This window comes from Carcharodon carcharias, chromosome 15, assembly GCF_017639515.1.
Source record: "Carcharodon carcharias isolate sCarCar2 chromosome 15, sCarCar2.pri, whole genome shotgun sequence".
NCBI classification, from domain to species: Eukaryota; Metazoa; Chordata; class Chondrichthyes; order Lamniformes; family Lamnidae; genus Carcharodon; species Carcharodon carcharias.
In genome coordinates, this window is record NC_054481.1 from 127104263 (window position 1) to 127122850 (window position 18588).

General features: G+C 46.3%; 1 protein-coding gene across 7 annotated transcripts in view; it reads left to right on the forward strand.

Moving 5' to 3' along the window:
* The window catches only part of pik3cd (phosphatidylinositol-4,5-bisphosphate 3-kinase, catalytic subunit delta), a 199609-nt gene extending 187146 nt beyond the window's left edge, over nucleotides 1-12463 (forward strand). For all 7 annotated transcript variants that reach the window (XM_041206088.1, XM_041206084.1, XM_041206083.1 and 4 more), the window contains 4 exons: nucleotides 141-264; nucleotides 1509-1654; nucleotides 7392-7524; nucleotides 11858-12463. In XM_041206088.1, the coding sequence (XP_041062022.1) occupies nucleotides 141-264; nucleotides 1509-1654; nucleotides 7392-7524; nucleotides 11858-11995 (541 nt within the window). In that variant the 3' untranslated portion in view covers nucleotides 11996-12463. The remainder of the gene's footprint in view (nucleotides 1-140; nucleotides 265-1508; nucleotides 1655-7391; nucleotides 7525-11857) is intronic.
* The last annotated feature ends 6125 nt before the right edge of the window (nucleotides 12464-18588 follow it).

Below are 18588 nucleotides of genomic sequence, written 5' to 3' on the forward strand. Positions count from 1 at the left end.
AGCCGTGTCACAAGGTAATCGTTGCACCAGCAGAGCGGGCAACAGACAGGAGGCGCTATTCATTTGGAACCCATGGCTGCGGGGAATTGTGAAATGATTTCCGTCGGTGTATAAAATTGCTTTTCTCTTCCCCTTTGCAGGGATGCACTGGATCGAGCCATTGAGGAGTTCACCCTCTCGTGTGCTGGCTACTGTGTAGCTACCTATGTGCTCGGAATTGGGGATCGGCACAGTGACAATATTATGATCAGGGAAAATGGACAGGTAGGAGGGGATTCAAGAAAATTAGGATCACTTGGATTACAAAAGATGCAAGGTGTGGAATTCCCAACAGGGGCTGCTGGGTTGGAAGTAGGAAGTGTAGCTAACTTCCCTCCCTGTCCCATCCCAGGAATCATGGATCCAATAGAATTGTCTCTACATCTACCCTGCCTGAAGTCACTTAACTTTGCACAGCCCAGTGGCCAAAGCGCAGCACCAGTGATGAGTTACGTCTTATTGAGGCACTCACCCTTATTGCAAAAATGTGGAGATAAATTTCCTTTTCTAGAGTAGGTGTAGCCTACCCCTTACCTAACAACCCCTCACTCTAGCCCTTTGTACGCTCTTCCCCACCACCCCCCTCAGCCCGAAGCTGGTGGTCTAACTGTGAGACTGATTTGAGTGTGAGGCTGTGGCTCCATTAATGTCATTCTTACCTTGAAATCAGCAGGTTGTGGATCAAGTCTTCCTTCACAACCAGAGTACATAGTCTGGGCTGATGCCGCAGTGTAACACTGTGGGACTGCTGCATTGTCAGAGGTGCTGTCTTTCAGATGATACCTTCAACAGCTTAGGGGGTGTGGGGGGCGATGTAAAAGGTCCCATACACTACGCATAGAAAGCAGGGAGTTCTCTTGTCTATTCACCACCATCAAAACAGATTAACTGAACTTTTTACCGTATTTTGCTATTTTTGGAGCCTTTTTTGTACAAATTGTCTTTGTTGTTTGCCCACGAGAAAGCATTGACTTTCTCTTCAAATATGAATGGGTAGTGGACTGGTCTGGGACATCCTGAGGATGAGAAAGATGTTTTACAAATGCAAGTTTACTCTTTCTTACCAGTGGGGCGGTGGAATAGTAACAAGAACAGGATGGCTGAATTTCTCTTAGGACAGGGGATACAGGGATATCGGTTCAAGAGTTCGATAAGGAAACAGATGCGAGGTTTGAAAGGGTCGACTAGATGGGTCTCCTGCCCAAAGCATTGACAATTTTGCTACTATTAGCAGACAGAGGAAATGCTCCTTCATGTTCAGTTGCTCAAACTGAAGCAGCTACCTGAACCAGCCTCACTCTATCCCCTAGTAGGACCAATCTGAATTGCAAGATAATGCTCTTACAATCACCACGTCCTCACTAGATGATCTTCTATGATCATTGTAGCCATTCGATATCCTTTAATTTTATTCCAGGATATCTTTCTCATGTAAAAGAATGCTTTTTTCCATCCTTTGTCACCCACAGCTCTTCCACATTGATTTCGGACACTTCCTTGGAAACTTTAAGAGCAAGTTTGGGATCAACAGAGAGCGGGTGCCATTCATTTTAACGCACGACTTTGTTCACGTGATACAGCAAGGAAAGACCAACAACAGCGAGAAGTTTGAAAGGTAAGCAGCGCAAGTTTCCAGTCTCTTATATTAACCTGTGTGGATGGACAGAAACCATGGAGCCATGTGCCTGAGTTTCTGATATGAGAGCATAGGCGGGGAAGCTCCGCACCAGTAGCAGGGAAGGCGATGGTGTAGTGGTATTGTCACTGGAGTAGTAATCCAGAGACCCAGGGTAATGCTCTGGGGACCCAGGTTCAAATCTCACCACAGCAGATGGTGGAATTTGAATTCAATAAAGAATCTGGAACGTTGTCGATTGTTGTAAAAACCCGTCTAGTTCATTAATGTCCTTTAGGGAAGGAAATCTGCCACCCTTACTGACTCTAGACCCACAGAAATGGACTAGCAAGCCACTCAGTTGTATCAAACCACTACAAAGCCTCAAAAAAGGAATGAAACCTCCGGCATTGACCTAGGCACTGGAAAGGCAAACTCAGCCCTGTCGTCCCTGCAAAGCCCTCCTTACTAATATCTGTGCGCTAGTCCCAAAATTGGGAGAGTTGTCATCAATGTTATAAATAATGTCCCAGACATTACCCATTCCTGCTGGTGGGTGGGACAGGACAGACCCAGCAGAGGTGGTGACACAGTGGTATACAGCAGGGAGGGAGTTGCCCTAGGAGTCTTCAACATCGACTCCGGACCCCATGAAGTCTCATGGCATCAGGTCAAACACCGGCAAGGAAACCTCCACGTACTGCCCTCCCTCAGCTGCTGAATCAGTGCTCCTCCATGTCGAACATCACTTGGAGGAAGCACCGAGGGTTGGGGGACTTCAACATCCATCAAATGTGGCTCGGTAGCACCACTACTAACCGAGCTGGCCGAGTCCTAAATGACATAGCAGCTAGGCTGGGTCTGGGTCAGGTGGTGAGGGAACCACCAAGAGGGAAAAACATGATTGACCTTATTGATAGATGTTGAACTCAAGACTGGGCATCCATGAGGTGCTGAGGGCCATCAGCAGCAGAATTGTACTCGAACACAGTGTATAATCTCATGGCCCAGCATATCCCCCACTCTACCATTGCTATCAAGTTGGATCAACCCTGGTCCAGTGAAGAGATGAAGGGCATGTCAGGAACAGCACCAGGCATACCTAAAAGTGAGGTGTCAACCTGATGAAGCTATAACACAGGACTACTTGCATGCCAAACAGCATACGCAGCAAGTGATAGACAGAGCTAAGCGATCCCACAACCAACGGATCATATCTAAGCCCTGCAGTCCTGCCACATCCAGTCATCAATGGTGGTGGATAATTAAACAACTCACTGGAGGAGGAGGCACCACAATTATCCCCATCCTCAACGATGGAGGAGCCCAGAACATCAGTGCAAAAGAAAAGGCTGGAGCAAACTTCAACCAGAAGTGCTGAGTAGATAATCCATCTCGGCCTCCTCCGGAGGTCCCCAGCATCACAGATTTCAGTCCTCAGCCAATTAGATTCACTCCACATGATATCAAGAAACAGGTGAAGGCACTGGATACTGCAAAGGCTATGAGGCCTGGCAATATTCCAGCAATAGTACTGATGACTTGTGCTCCAGAACTTGCTGTGCCCCTAGCCAAGCTGTTCCAGTACAGACACTAGCATCCACCTGTCAATGTGGAAAATTGCCCAGATATGTCTTGTACACACAAAGCAGGACAAATCCAACCCGGCCAATTACCACCCCATCAGTCTACTCTCGATCATCAGTAAAGTAATGGAAGGGGCCTTCAACAGTGCTATCAAGTGGCACTTGCTTAGCGATAACCTGCTCACTGACGCTCAGTTTGGGTTCTGCCAGGGCCACTCAGCTCCTGACCTCATTACAGCCTTGGTTCAAATATGGACAAAAGAGCTGAACTCCTGAAGTGAGGTGAGATGCCTTTGACATCAAGGCAGCAATTGATTGAGTGTGGCAGCAAGGAGGGCCCTAGCAAAACTGGAGTCAATGGGAATCGGGGGAAAACTCTTTGCTGGTTGAGTCATACCTAGCACAAAAGAAGATGGTTGTGGTTGTTTGGATGTCAGTCATCTCAGCTCCAGGACATCACTGTAGGAGTTCCTCAGGGTAGTGTCCTCGGCCCAGCCATCTTCAGCTGCTTCATCAATGATCTTCCTTCCATAAGGTCAGAAGTGGGGATGTTCGCTGATGATTGCACGACGTTCAGCACCATTCACGACTCCTCAGATACTGATGCAGTCCATGTCCAAATGCAGCAAGACCTGGACAATATCCAGACTTGGGCTGATAAGTGGCAAGTAACATTCACGCCATAAGTGCCAGGCAAAGACCATCTCCAACAAGAGAGAATCTAACCATCGCCCCTTGATGTTAATGGCATTTCCATCACTGAATCCCCCACTATCAACATCCTGGGGGTTACCATTGACCAGAAACTGAACTGGACATATAAGTACTGTGACTACAAGAGCAGGTCAGAGTCTAGGAACCTGTGACGAGTAACTCACTTCCTGACTCCCCAGTGCCTGTCCACCAAAAACAAGGCACAAGTCAGGAGTGTGATGGAATACTCTCCACTTGCCTGGATGAGTGCAGCTCCCACAACACTCAAGAAGCTGGACGCTGTCCAGGACAAAGCGGCCCTCTTGATTGGCACCACATACATAAACATTCACTGCCTTTACTGCCAACGCACAGTGGCAGCAGTGTGTACCACCCACAAGATGCACTGCAGGAATTCACCAAGGCTCCTTAGACAGCACCTTCCAAGTTCACGACCACTACCATCTAGAAGGACAAGGGCAGCAGTTGGATGGGAACACCACCACCTGGAAGTTTGCCCCCCCAGTATATCGCTGTTCCTTCACTGTCGCTGGGTCAAAATCCTGGAACTCCCTCCCTAACAGCACTGTGGGTGTACCTACACCACAGGGACTGCAGCGGCTCAAGAAGGCAGCTCACCACCACCTTCTCAAGGGCAACTAGGGATGGGCAATAAATGCTGGGCCCAGCCAGCGAAGGCCACAGCCCGTGAATGGATAAATAAATAAAGAAACTCTGGAGCTGGAGCTCTGAGGAGGCTGAGGGTGTGATCTAACTGACGTCTTCAAAGTTATGAAGGGGTTCGAATCGAATGTGCTGCCTGGAAGTGTGGTGGAGGCAGGTTCAATCAAGGCATTCAAGAAGGTATTAGATGATTAGTTAAATAGAAACAATGTGCAGGGATACAAGGAGAAAGCAAGAGAATGGCACCGGGTACTCATTTGGAGAGCCAGTGCAGACACGATGGGCTGAATGGCCTCCTTCCGCACCATAACAATTCTTTGAAATTTCTGATAGGGTAGACATCGAGAAGATGTTTTCACTTGTGAGGAAGTCTAATATCAGGGCTAATAAATATAAGATAGTTACTAATAAATCCCATGGGAACTCAAGAGAAACCAGAGTGTGGCTAGAATGTGGAACCTGCTACCAAATGGAGCGGTTGAGGTGAATAGCAGAGATGGGTGTGGAGAGGAAGTTAGATAAACACACGAAGGAGAAAGAAATAGCAGCATGTGCTGTTAGGGTTGGGTCAAGCAGGTGGGGAGGAGGTTTGTATAGATCACAAACATGAGTATGGACCTGTGGGGTCACTTGACCAGTTTCTGAACTGCAAAATGTCATTCTGTGTATCAAGTGACCCCTTTAAAGTCCACCAGAGTTTTGATTTAAATTTAAATATAAAGCTCGAACCCCCATCCCTTCAGATCGATGCTTATCACGGCTCTGGAAGTGGGCATTTGGTGATAAATGAGTATGTGATATCCTTATCGACTTCATCACTGAGATAGGTCTAAAAATTCTCCTCAATGCTCCCGTCCACGTACACCATGCACTGTTTTGCTTTTAATTCTGCCCTTTGTCTCTCTCTCTCTCTCTCACTCTTGCTCTCTCGCTCTCTCTCTCTCTCTCTCTCTTCCTCCAGTATTCCCCTCCCATGGAGTGAAGCAGGTGGTCAGCTCATTCACAATAATCTCCTGAGCATAGCCACTGCAGAGTTAAACCCCACACGCCTTACGCTGTGAGATATCATGCCTGGTGACAGCAGGTATCATTTTAATCACACCGCAAACAAACAAGCTCATGGCAATATAATTGTGTTTTAGAAAATCTCTTGGAGTTTCCCTATGTGAGATCAACCTTCAATTTTAAACCAAAATAGCAGCGATGGGGAAGAAAAAGTTCCTCATAAGAGATTTTAACTTTTTTTGATGAGGGACACATATTTTTGTTTTGAAAACAGGAAATGCTTTGAGCTCCTTCTGAATTTCATTGAATTAGATCAGTATCTTGAAGGGGGTTGGAGCTGTGGAGAGGGTGTAACACTCCAGTGTTTGGAAGGAAGGGCTGGGGGTTGAAGTCCCAGCAGCTGGTGGGAGGGGTGAATACATTGTCAGCAACTTTCTTATCGTTTTTCAAACCATGGTGGGATTTCCACCCAATCACACTCCCCTCCCTAGTGCACCCTCTCCCTAGTTTTGGGTAAGGGGAGGTCACTTCCTTTCCCCTTTTTGTTAATTGAAACCAGCGTCTTTCCATTGTGGTTGGCCATTCCACTCCATAGACGGGTAAATGCACGTGTGTAAACTTTGTGCGTGCAGGGAACGTGTTAAGCTTTTAGACCTCAGTGTCTCTGAGTGGAAGTTCCAACCTTGTTATTTCAAACCAAATTTGATCTTTCACAAAGAGAACGTCTTGAAAATAGAGTCCTGACGGTAGGACTGGATAGTCGTGACAGGAGCTTCCTGTAGTGTGGTGGACAAACAAGTATGCAAATGGGATGTTGCGTAAACCTTGATGGCTTCAACCTAAATTGGGTTGGGTTGGAATTGTGGGTTGACCGGCCTTTTCCTAACCCTGGGAGTTCTTGTGTAGTATCAGCTGAAGTTTAATGTGGATAATTTATTCTTTCATGGGATGTAGATGTCACTAGTGAGGCCAGTATTTGTTGCCCATCCCTAATAGCTTACGATCTGAGTGGCTTGCTAGGCCATTTCAGAGGTCACTTAAGAGTCAACCACATTGCTGTGGGTCTGGAGTCACATGTAGGCCAGACCGGATAAGGACGGCAGATTTCCTTCCCTAAGTTAGTGAACCAGGTGGGTTTTTATGACAATCGATGTTAGTTTCACGGTCGCCATTACTGAGACTAGCTTTCAATTCAAGATCTTATTAGATGAATTTAAATTCCACCGGCTGTTGTGGTGGGATTTGAACCCTTGTCCCCAGAGCATTACCTGGACTCCGGGATGATCAGTCCAGTGACATACTACCACACCACCATCTCTCGTCATGTTGTAACTAAACCATCCAGATGTGGAATTACTGTAATTGGATTGTGCTTCATTTTGTTAAAAGGTTTGTTCATTATTTCATCACTCTATTTGACCCCTTGCAGTGATAACTTGTAAGATTTGTGAAGGTCACCAATAACTTTAGTTTATTCTGTAGTGAATTTAAAAATGTAGGTTTTGTTTCCTTGTGTTAAATTTCAATATTGAGTGGTTAATAGTTCGGTTCCATGCTATACAAATCCAATATTAATAATTTGAAACTGAGATTAATGCATAACCTTCCTCAAACGAAGCTTCATCGATTTAAAAATTCTTTCTAGAGAAGTTTATTTTTACAGTAAATGGATGTGTCCAGTTTATGTGTGAGCACTGCTAAAAATTCTTGGAATTCACAAGGAGTTTTTCCTTCTGTTTCCATTCCTTTCCTGTCGCCATCCTGAAAAGGTTCCGGAAATATTGTGAACAAGCCTACATGATTCTCCGAAAGCACTGTCCTCTCTTCATTAACCTCTTTGCACTGATGCAAGCTGCTGGACTCCCAGAGCTCAGCTGCTCCAAAGATATCCAGTATCTCAAGGTGAGCAAAATTGGTAATGTCTGCCTCAGCTCTGACACGATGCCCGGGGCGAACTTAATTAAAAAACCCTGAAATACAACCAGAATCTCCCAGCAGAATGGTGCACGTGCAAAGCTGTATGTGCAGTTTCAAGGCAGTCAGCCTCCTGCCCCATTCTCTGACATCAACAACACTCCAGATTGCAACCATTTTAAATAGTCTGATTCGAACCGCAGGAATAAATATTATGATCAGATTTGACATTGTAACTTAGAACTGCTCGCGTGACCTCATCTTGTAAGGAGAGGGTCACACTCTGTTAGAAAGGGATATGTTACTGAGCTAGTAATATAGGGCCTGGTTTAACAGTCTAGAAATGAGAGTTCAAATCCCTCTGTGAATGTTTGAGAATTTGTATAGTAACATTCTTGAGCTTCACTTTCTGCAAAAAAAAACTCTCATATAATCTTGAATTCTCTAACTTGCCCACACCCCCTCCTTGGCCTCTTTTCCATTTAGCCCCTCCAGATGCTGACTATAGCTGGGTACATTTTCACACCGGCTGACAGCCCTCTGATGACTTGTCATAGAGTCAGAACGACACAGAAGGAGGCTATTCGGCCCATCAAGTACACCTGATTGTCTGTAGAGTAATCCAATCATTCCTATTCCCCGCAACTCTGCAAGTTTATTTCCCTAAAGTATGCATCCAATTCTCCAGAGGTCCCCAGCATCATAGATGCCAGTTTTCAGCCAATTCAATTTTCTCCATGTGTTATCAAGAGATGGCAGAAGGCACTGGATACTGCAAAGGCTATGGGGCCTGAAAATATTCCGGCAATAGTACTGAAGACTTGTGCTCCAGAACTTGTCGCGCCCCTAGTCAAGCTGTTCCAGTACAGCTACAACACTGGTATCTACCCGGCTATGTGGAAAATTGCCCAGGTATGTCCTGTACACACAAAGCAGAACAAATCCAACCCGGCCAATTACCACCCCATCAGTCTACTCTCCGTCATCAGTAAAGTAATAGAAGGGGCCTACAACATTGCTATCAAGTGGCGCTTGCTTAGCAATAACCTAGTCACTGACGCCCAGTTTGGGTTCTGCCAGGGCTACTCAGCTCCTGACCTCATTACAGCCTTGGCTCAAACATGGGCAAAAGAGCTGAACTCCAGAGGTGAGGTGAGAGTGACTGCCCTTGACATCAAGGCCGCATTTGACCGAGTGTGGCATCAAGGAGCCCTAGCAAAACTGGTTGGAGTCATGCCTAGCACAAAGGAAGATGGCTATGGTTGTTGGAGATCAATCATCTCAGTTCCAGGACTTCACTGCAGGAGTTCCTCAGGGTAGTGTCCTAGGCCCAACCATCTTCAGCTGCTTCCACAATGAGCTTTCTTCCATCATAAGGCCAGAAGAGGAAATGTTCACTGATGACTGCACAATGTTCACCATTTATGAATCCTCAGATACTGAAGCTCCCTATGTTCAAATGCAGCAAGACCTGGACAATATCCAGGCTTGGGCTGACAAGTGGCAAGTAACAAGTGCCAGATAATGACCATCTCCAACAGGAGAGAATCTAACCATCACCCCTTGACATTCAGTGGCATTACCATCACTGAAACCCCCACTATCAACAACCTAGGGGTAACCATTGATCAAAAACTGAACTGCCCTAGCCATATAAATGCTGTGGCTTTGAGAGCAGTCAGAGGTTAGATGTCCTGTGGTAAGTTTCTCATCTCCTGACTCCCCAAAGCCTATCCGTCACCAACAAGGCACAAGTCAGGAGTGTGATGGAATAATATTATGACACAGCTGATGGTAAATGCTGAGCTGTTCAAATCCTAGAGGGAACTTGAAACAACTGTCATGACCAATTTTTTTCAACTTTATGTTTCAAGATGCAGGCTTGAATTCAGTTATAAAAGACCACCGAGTCTCAAGAGGTTTTCATAAAACTAAATTAAACATTTATTAATTGAAAGATTGTAAGCACATACATATTTCCACAAAGTACTACTATAATAACTTCTAAAAATCCCCTAATTAATCTGACTTCCAGTTACACCTCTGTTAAGGCAAAAGTAAAACACATAGATTTAAACAGAGCCCTGACAAAGCACACTCTGGACAGTCACATTCACAATGAGTTTCTTTCAGCTCTGGGTCCGTGCAGACAGCGGCTTGAGGCTTAGAGGCTGGAAGCTTTAGATCTTCGAGTCCCTCTCCTTTTACCAACAGCCTTCTCTCCCTTTATTCATATTTTCCTCTTTGAATGCAAATTCGCATTGTATCACCAGGTTTTTTGAACTTTGTTCCTTCTAACAATAAAACCATTTCATAGCACCAATGTTATTAATAAGCTTTGGAAAAAAATAACACATTATTTGGCTTAAAAGCAAAAAACTGCGGATGCTGGAAATCCAAAACAAAAATAAAAATACCTGAAGAAACTCAGTAGGTCTGGCAGCATCTGCAGAGAGGAATACAGTTAATGTTTCAAGTCCGTATGACTCTTCAACAGAACTAAGTAAAAATAGACTTTGGCTTCTTCTGGCTAGGTGTAATATTTCACCCATTCTTTAGAATGGTTTATTTTAAAGTGCAAATTTCCCCCTTTACATTTCACATTCTAACTTGCCTATGTTTACCTAATTAACATTTCAAACCTACTTCTTTGCTATACATCAAAGCCTCTGGACCAGGCGGCTTTAATCCAATTAAGAAACACACACACACACACACACAGCCCTAGAACTCTGTTTTAAAATAATTTCCAATAACACTATAGATATTATATCTTCTTGACAATACTCTCCTCTTGCCTGAATGAGTGCAGCTCCAATAACACTCTAGAAGCTTGACACCATCCAGGACAAAGCAGCCCGCTTGATTGGCACCACATCCACCACCTTCAACATCCACTTCCTCCACCACCGACACACAGTGGCAGCAGTGTGTATGATTACAAGATGCACTGCGGGAATTCACCAAATCTCCTTAGGCAGCATCTTCCAAACACACAACCAGTACCATCCAGAAGGACAAAGGCAGCAGATACATGGGAATACTGCCACCCGAAAGTTCCCCTCCAAGCCACTCACCATCCTGACTTGGAAATATATCGTCGTTTCTTCACTGTTGCTGGGTCAAAATCCTGGAACTCCCTCCCTAACAGCACTGTGGGTGTACCTACACCAGATGGACTGCAGCAGTTCAAGAAGGCAGCTCACCACCACCTTCTCAAGGGCAATTAGGGACGGGCTTCCAGCCTCTAAGCCTCAAGCCGCTGTCTGCAAGGACCCAGAGCTGAAAGAAACTCATTGTGAATGTGACTGTCCAGCCAGCAAAGCCCACACCCCATGAATTAATTCAAAAAATTCCTTTTGAAATGATTGATCATCTACACTTCCTCATAGGCAGAGTGTTCTAGCTCATTACCAGTCACTGTGTAAAATAGTTCTTCCTCATAGCCTCCCTGCATCTCTTGCCCAAAACATTAAATCTCTGTCTTCCCATCCTTGCACCATCAGCTAATGGAAACAGCTTTTCTTTGTCTACCTTAACTAAACCTGTCAGAATCTCGTATGGAATATATTGTTTTGAGGGAGTTGCATCCTTCCTTGGGTAAGGAGCCAAAATCTGTACGCAGTTCTCCAGGTTAGGCCTCACCAATAAATACCCTGGTATAGCTGTAGGAAGTTTCTTCACAGACGTGAGGAGATGAGGTCCATCAACGAGTCGCTCCCCTTGTAATCTGGAGTTCAGTGTCTGGCTTGTCAGACGCTAAGGATGAGCGATCTGTTCAGGACTGGCCCAGTGGTGAAGCACAAAGTTTCCCTGCTTAAGCCACCGGCTGACAGGCCAAATCCTTATGACCAGCAGACTGTCTCAACCTGGGAATGAAAGGAGGTTAGAAATGGCAGCGATTGCCACATTATTTTTGATTTTAACCAATTGAAAGAAGGGGCGAGGAGGTAGGCTTCTTAATGTTCAAAGAACAGTTTCTCCTTCGGACGTTTAATATTATGCAGGTAATCCTGTAAGCTTTGGGTAAGAATAAGATACCTGGAAAAGTGCGTGAAGTTGGCTGCCCTGCGTTGGAGGAGTTGCTTTGTGTTATGGGCTGGGATTTTCCAGCTCTGCTCTGGCAGGACCCGCCGTGGGGAATGCAGTGGATCAGCCAAAAGCCTGTTGACTTTTGGTGGGACAGGGGGTGATCCCAGGGGTGGGCGAGGCCAGGAAGTCCTTGGTCTCCAGCTGAAGGTGGTCACTGCGCGTGCATTTAATGCTGTCGTTATTGCTGAGTTGCAGATTTTCACTTTGTAACGTGGATTTTGTTTGACAGGATTCACTAGCTTTAGGAAAAACAGAAGATGAGGCGCTTAAACACTTCAAGATGAAATTTGACGAAGCACTGCGAGAAAGCTGGAAGACTAAAGTGAATTGGATGGCTCACAATGTAGCCAAAGACAATAGGTCATAGCTGAACTCTTTCTCTAAAGCCTTTAATTGAAAGAACAGAAATATAAGGCTGCCAAGTGACTGATAACCTGTTGGCAAACCACATCTACAATGAAGTCAATAAGTGATTGCCAAGCCAATGCCAATGTGCAAGTTTATGAAGAATACCAAGCTTTCTCAACATTTTATGAACTTTGAAAGATGTTTACATGTGCAATGTAGTTACTTGCACTGTCTGCAACCACTTCCCTTCAACTCCAGAGACTTAGGTACAGACTGGCACTGAATATGCATTTTAATTGACCAGGTACAGGGGCCTCCTGCCCTCTCTCTGCTGGCCTGTTGCACTCTTAAACATGTCCTGTCATTGTGTCAGACTTTGCCTTTTAGTTTAGCTGTCTAGTAGGCTCATTAAGACTGACAACAGGTCTGTAGCCACTAACTTGAATAGGGAAAAGTGCAAGTAAAGGTCACATCGCTAACTATTCAATCTGAAAATAATGCTGGTACGATCTTTTCCTATGACGGCAGCAAGTCAGCTGTCAGCCAGGGATTCCCCCTATTCGACAAAAGGGCAGCCAAGCTGATCTGAATTTCCAGAGCTTCGAGCACCAATGTCTTCCTGCGCTCGGTCCTTGCCGTTTTGGGCCGAGGGTCAAAGGTCTGTGCCCTCGCTGCCCGCTCCCCTGCCACTGAGGTGGGGCACTCTGCTTCTGTGAAGCATCCCAAAACTCACCCCCCTGTCTGGATTCGAGCCTCAATCAAAGGGACATCTTAATAGTTACTGAGAGCTGGCCGGGCCGATCCGAGCCCCGTTGGGTCATTAGGTTGGTCGACAATGGTAGGAATGAAGCACCCGGTGCCATTTCACTGTTTTGATCTTCAATGAAGAGTCAATAGCTGTAACCCCATGTGTATCTACAACCAAGACTGAGTGAGTGAGAGGGCCGCTCACCAAGAACATTGTTGTTTCTCCAAAATAGGCGGTGCCAGCTTCCTGTTTTTAACCACAAAAGAGGAAAATATGGTTATATTTATAAGTGATCAAATGAAAATATGTCTGAAAGGTACTAATTTAATGAGCTTTCTTGTTGATAGGCACCATTTCATCAACAGAGTTATTTTTTAGATCAATGGCCTCCCCTTTCCAGCCATTCGCAAGAAAACTACGGCAAGAAATGTTGGGGGCAGTTCTCTTTTCACTTCTGCAAAGCCATATTTAACAGCAGCGCCCGTTAATAGCTTCACTATAGTGAGAGCTAGTGAGCAAGTCCTGTTGGTACAGAGTATTTCCAAGGCTCAGGAGCAGTGACGGCTTTGGAAGGGGAGGGGGAGGGGAGGGAAGGGAATTAAGACAGGAAGGGGAGAGGGGAAGTCGGTGGGGGTGGTGGGGTGGGGGGGAGGGGGGTGGTGGGGGTGATGAGAAGGTTTTGGGGGGGCGCGGTTGGGGCTACATTCACCCTGTTAAAACTTTCAGCTCCTTTTGATGAACAGCAGAAAACATCTTGAGGAGATAATGGAAAAGAAAGTTTGTTGACTACCCAACGAGTGTTGGTGAGGGACCAAAGCAAGGGGACTTGTTCCAAAGTCCATTCTGTAGTAGTTTTGGGATACCTTTCCAAAGATCTTCAAAAACCACTATGGATATGGAACATTTTGAGACCAGGTTTTGCCATGGCCCTACCTTCCACCAAAGTAGCCTTGTGTTAGTCACACTTATTTGTTTAGATGTGGGGATAGTACAAATGCACCTTGATGAAGTTAAATGTGCCTTTGTTTTGCTTCTTATGCAAACTTATTTGTGTAAATCAAGCTTATTTAATATTTGCATATTTAAAAATAAGGATGAATGTTTTTGTTTTTATTTGAGGCACATTTTGTGCAGTACAGAATCTTGAGCGATTTGCTCTTAAAGGAATATGTTTACAAAATTAATACCCCAGGACTTCTGAAATGCTTTGTATAGATTAACTTTGTTGGGTATTTTTTTTCCGATTTTAAAAACTTTAAAAATTTGGCACATTTGCATAACTGTGTCAAAGTTGCGTGTACAGCCTGTATATACCCCGAGACATGTGGCCTCAACATTAGGTTGTTAATAGGTGTTAAATGATATGTCCATGCAACCCCACGCCAGGGGATGGGGGGGTGGTTTGGACCCATGTCCCCTAAAGCGGCAATAAGTTACCATGACCATCCCTCATGTGGCAGCCTGAGGTCTAGGCTGGATGGCGTCTCACTTCAGTGGTCGCCGCGTTCACCGTCTGACTCAAACGGCAGCTGAGCCTTTGGTGCCAAGCCAAGTCGGTCGGTCCTCCAGGGGGAGCGAGGAGTAGAATTGAACCCGAGGAGGGTGACACCCCCCCACCCCCAACCAGTCCAGCACTGAACCGCCTGGAGTGCGTTCCTGCCGCTTCTAGCCGCACAAAAAATGTAACATCGAGACAAAAGTTGCGTCTCTCTTTTGGAGCTGCCGCCACCCCCCCCCCCCACCCCTCAACCTCCAGCAGCCCCTTCGAGGACCCGTGATGAAATTGTTCACATCCCTGTTGCGATGATGCGGAGCTCCTGCAGAGCAAGCAACACCTCTTCATAGCTGAATTTCACATTAGAGTCTCGCATCCAGCACATGACCTGACCCCTGACCTTCATACCCCTTCCTCAGATGGTGGTGGGGGGGGAATGCTGCTCACCCATTGACTGGCACCTCCCCCCCCCCCCCCCCCCCCCCCCCCCCCCATTCCCACTCCAGTGTGGTTTCAGGCGAATCCTTGGGTGGTATTGAGGCGGCTGGCGAATAGAAGTTACCCCCCCTCCCCCAATCCCTCAATGTGCAACTACAGGTCTCACCTTTCTCGGGCACGAGTTGAATATACCTTGTTCCATATTCGGATATTCATTTCCCAAGTATATGAGCTGCATTTCCTGAGATAGCACCATGCATTTACCTAGAGGCAAAAAGCAAAAGCTGGCTCTTTTAAGCTTGTATTCCTCCCGTTGTGACTCTGTGCGTGTGTGTGCTACTCACCACAGTACAGCACTGCTTGTGCAGGGCACAGGCTGCAGTCTCTTTGCAATTCCAGTCGCACCATTTTGGGGGCGCTTTGAAATGTGCGCGACCATGGGAAACGGACAGTCAGGACTCGGGAGTGGTGTAAAGCGAGTGGCCAACTCGCTTTCACCTGTCTTCCACTGTCACGCACATTGGAAAGGTTTTATCCTGTGACATAGCGATTGCCACAGAGTCAGAAGGACTGTTAATCTTCCTCCTTATCCCTCGGCCCCCTTTACCAAGTATATCCTGGGCTTGCCATGAGCTTCTAGATTGAGGGGGATGTTTCGCTATCTCCACAGATTCAAAGCTGAGCCCATAGAATTGTGAAGGACCTTAACTAATACACTAGCAGGTGACGGTTTTTGGTGATGTTTGCACAGAGTGATGAAGTCATTTAAACTATGGAGCGATCAGAAAGAGGTGATCGGCTGTGTACCGCACAAATCTCTCTCCCCTCTCTCCAACCACCACCTCCCCCCACCCCCTTCCTTCGCACCCCGAACCGGCCACTAGAGGCCATCAGTGTAACGTAGTCACCAAGAAATCAAGTGGTAAATTGACGATAGGTTTCTTTACTCGGAGAGTGGGGAGAATGTGGAACTGGCAACCATAGGGAGTGGTTGAGGTGAATGGTATCGATGTATTTAAAAGGAAGCCAGACAAGCATTTGAGGGGGTAGGGAATAGAAGGTTATGATGATATTTAGGTGAACAAGGGTGGGAGGAGGCTCGATGTTAATGGAGCAGAAACACGGACTGGTTGTGCCAAATGGCCTGTTTCTGTGCCATAAATACTATAATATGAGAGGCTGGGGCCATTAACTTCAGTACTGTATCTGATCGCAGTGACCGGCTCTACTTGCACCTCTTAAAATAAACTTGGCTTTCTCCTAAAATGTAACGCCTTTTCAAGGCTTTTCAAAGCACCGAAGTCTTTACCAGCGGCTGCTGGCTGTCATCACTCACTTAAATTAGCTTCACCGACAGGATTCCAAGTTTACTGCTTCTTGAGTTTGGCATCTTACTGTCATGGTTGTTGTTACTGGCTGGCAGCCAAGGTTTGAGAAGGCGGACCAGAGCAAGAACTGAACTCAAGGGGTCACAAGTTTAAGCATTCACCTCCCCTGCCCTTGACATTCATCCGTTCTCATCTTCGCCACCAGATGGAGCCACCTCTGGGAGACAAGGGATTGGATGGGCCTGATTTTAACCTAATTTTAATGGACTGCTGTGGTTCGAAACTGATTTTACATCTACCACGGTCATGGAGGGTGTCTTCCCCACTGAACCAAGAACCGTTGACCCAATGAATATCTTTAGCCTTTAAAATTCTGAAAGGTTTTGATCGAGTGGATACAGGGAGAATGTTCCCTCTTGTGGGGAAGAGCATAAGTAGAGGACATCAATGTAAAGGTAGTCGCCAAGAAATCCAACGGGGAATTCGGAAGAAACGTTTTCACCCAAAGAGTGGTGAGAACGTGGAACTCTGTCCCACGGGGAGCCAAGCTGACCGACCGTGCCAGCTCTGTGTTGGGGTAGCCATCCCACTGGGGACACCGTTTATCCCGTGTTCCCAACAATGGAATCTCGAGCGTGTGCAGTATTTTCTCCTCCCGGCAGCTTTCTCCCCCTGCTACCCTGACTCAATCGCCAGCCCCTCCATTTGTAACACCCCCTCCCCCTCCACCCCCATCCCCCCCCCCGCCCCATCTCTGTTAAAACGGGATCGAGTGCCCAGTCTGAGGTTTTCCGTTATCCCATTGCCCTGGTGCCCTTCCAGTAATTGCATATTTATCGGACCTCCCGTTCAATCCCAACATTTAGACAACGTCCAGTCAACGGTGAGCACGTTTTCGCAAAGTGGTTTCTCTTGAGTTTTTCTCGGGAGTACAATCGGGAAAAGCTGCCCTCACCTCCCCAACTGAAAGGCATGTGGCAAACAGGCCTGACCTCAGCACTGAGATTTTAAACCACCCCCCCCCCCCCACCCCACCCCCCCAAACCGGTCAGTTGCCCATCTGCAACAGACAGGTATCGAATGTCTGCTCAGGTAACAGGATGGGAGGCAGCAGCTAAAGAAACAGCCCATGGGGACTGAAGATGTGTGGCAGTCGGGGGTGGGGGAGCTTTCAGGAGGGGCTGGCCAATCGGAGAGGGGAGGAGTGGAGGGACTAACCAATCCTTGCGGGGGTTGGAGGAGCACTGCTTCTCAAAAAAAAAGTCCGCAAACAAACCCCTCTCTTCGGGACCTGCCTCCCCCCCCTTAACTTCAGGGGCAGGACAGACGCAGCAGCCTCCCAGCTAACAGCACCAGGTTAAAATAGCAACCAGCCCGAACAATACAGATCTGCCTGCTTCAGGAAGGAAGGACCCTGCCTGCTTCAGGTCGACATCTTTGCCCCCCCCCCCCCCCACCACCACCACCACGTGCTTGGATGAATGGGTTAGAAATTGATGCCAGCGGGACACGGGTTAAGCACGTCTCGCAATTTTAACACTTGTCTGGTTTCCACCACAAACTGGGGGGTTAAAATTGCACCAGATCTGGCTTGTCTGCTAACGATGATATGGCATTGATCATAACTTCCCTAGAGGGGGTGGAGGGGGGTGGTGGGTGGGAGAGGGGAAAGAGGAAAGGGAAAACAAAGATCTAAGCTAATGGTGACTATTTCGACATAGATGTAGAGTGTAAAACTTTGTGTTAGCCATTCACTCCCTTAATTTGAATCCCACAGAATAAGCACTAACTGGAGACTGCAGTAGATGCCTTTCAGCACTGTTGGTGAGATGGCTTCTCTATAAATCCATGATGTTTGTACAGAATTTACAGTATGCTCATTTTCAACGAAAACTGGTTACTGTTGAAATACAACCTTGCTTCAAATAACTTAATGCTTCGATAATTAAAAATGGTCAAGTCGTGTAATGAGAACAACTGCATTATATTTAATGTATAATATGTGTAAAACATGATAGACGGCAGACAAGCTGCAGGAGTTGTGACATGTAGCTCATGGCCTTGTTTCCCATGTAAGTGTTCCAGCTTTATGGATAACTGATCTGCAAACTGAAGTCGTTCAAACCCTGCCTGGAAACTACACCTGAGGTACCAGTGGCATTATAAGATGCAGCCTGTATTATTGAGAAGTGCACATTTGAAATATCCCAGTGTGTTTGCAGAAAAAATGTTGGAAATAAAAAATGTGAGAAGAACCTGTTATGTATTTATTTAAATACCATGTCCTTTTTAAAAAAAAAGACTTGCATTTATTCAGCATTGTTCATGGTCTCAAGATGTCACACAGCACTTTATGATTGGTGTAGTATCGGAAACATGGTGGCCAGTTTTATGCACAGCAAGCTCCCACAAACAGCAGTGATGAGGACCAGATAATATGTTTTTGTGTGATGTTGACTGAGGGATGAATGTTGGCCAGTACACTGGGGAGTACTCACCAATGACGCTAAATGAAGCCCCCGCTTTAACATCACTTCCGAAAGGTTAATCAGTTGCATGGCCAAGGAGATCTGCTAGCAGTGCAACCGAGGGAGAGAGCAACC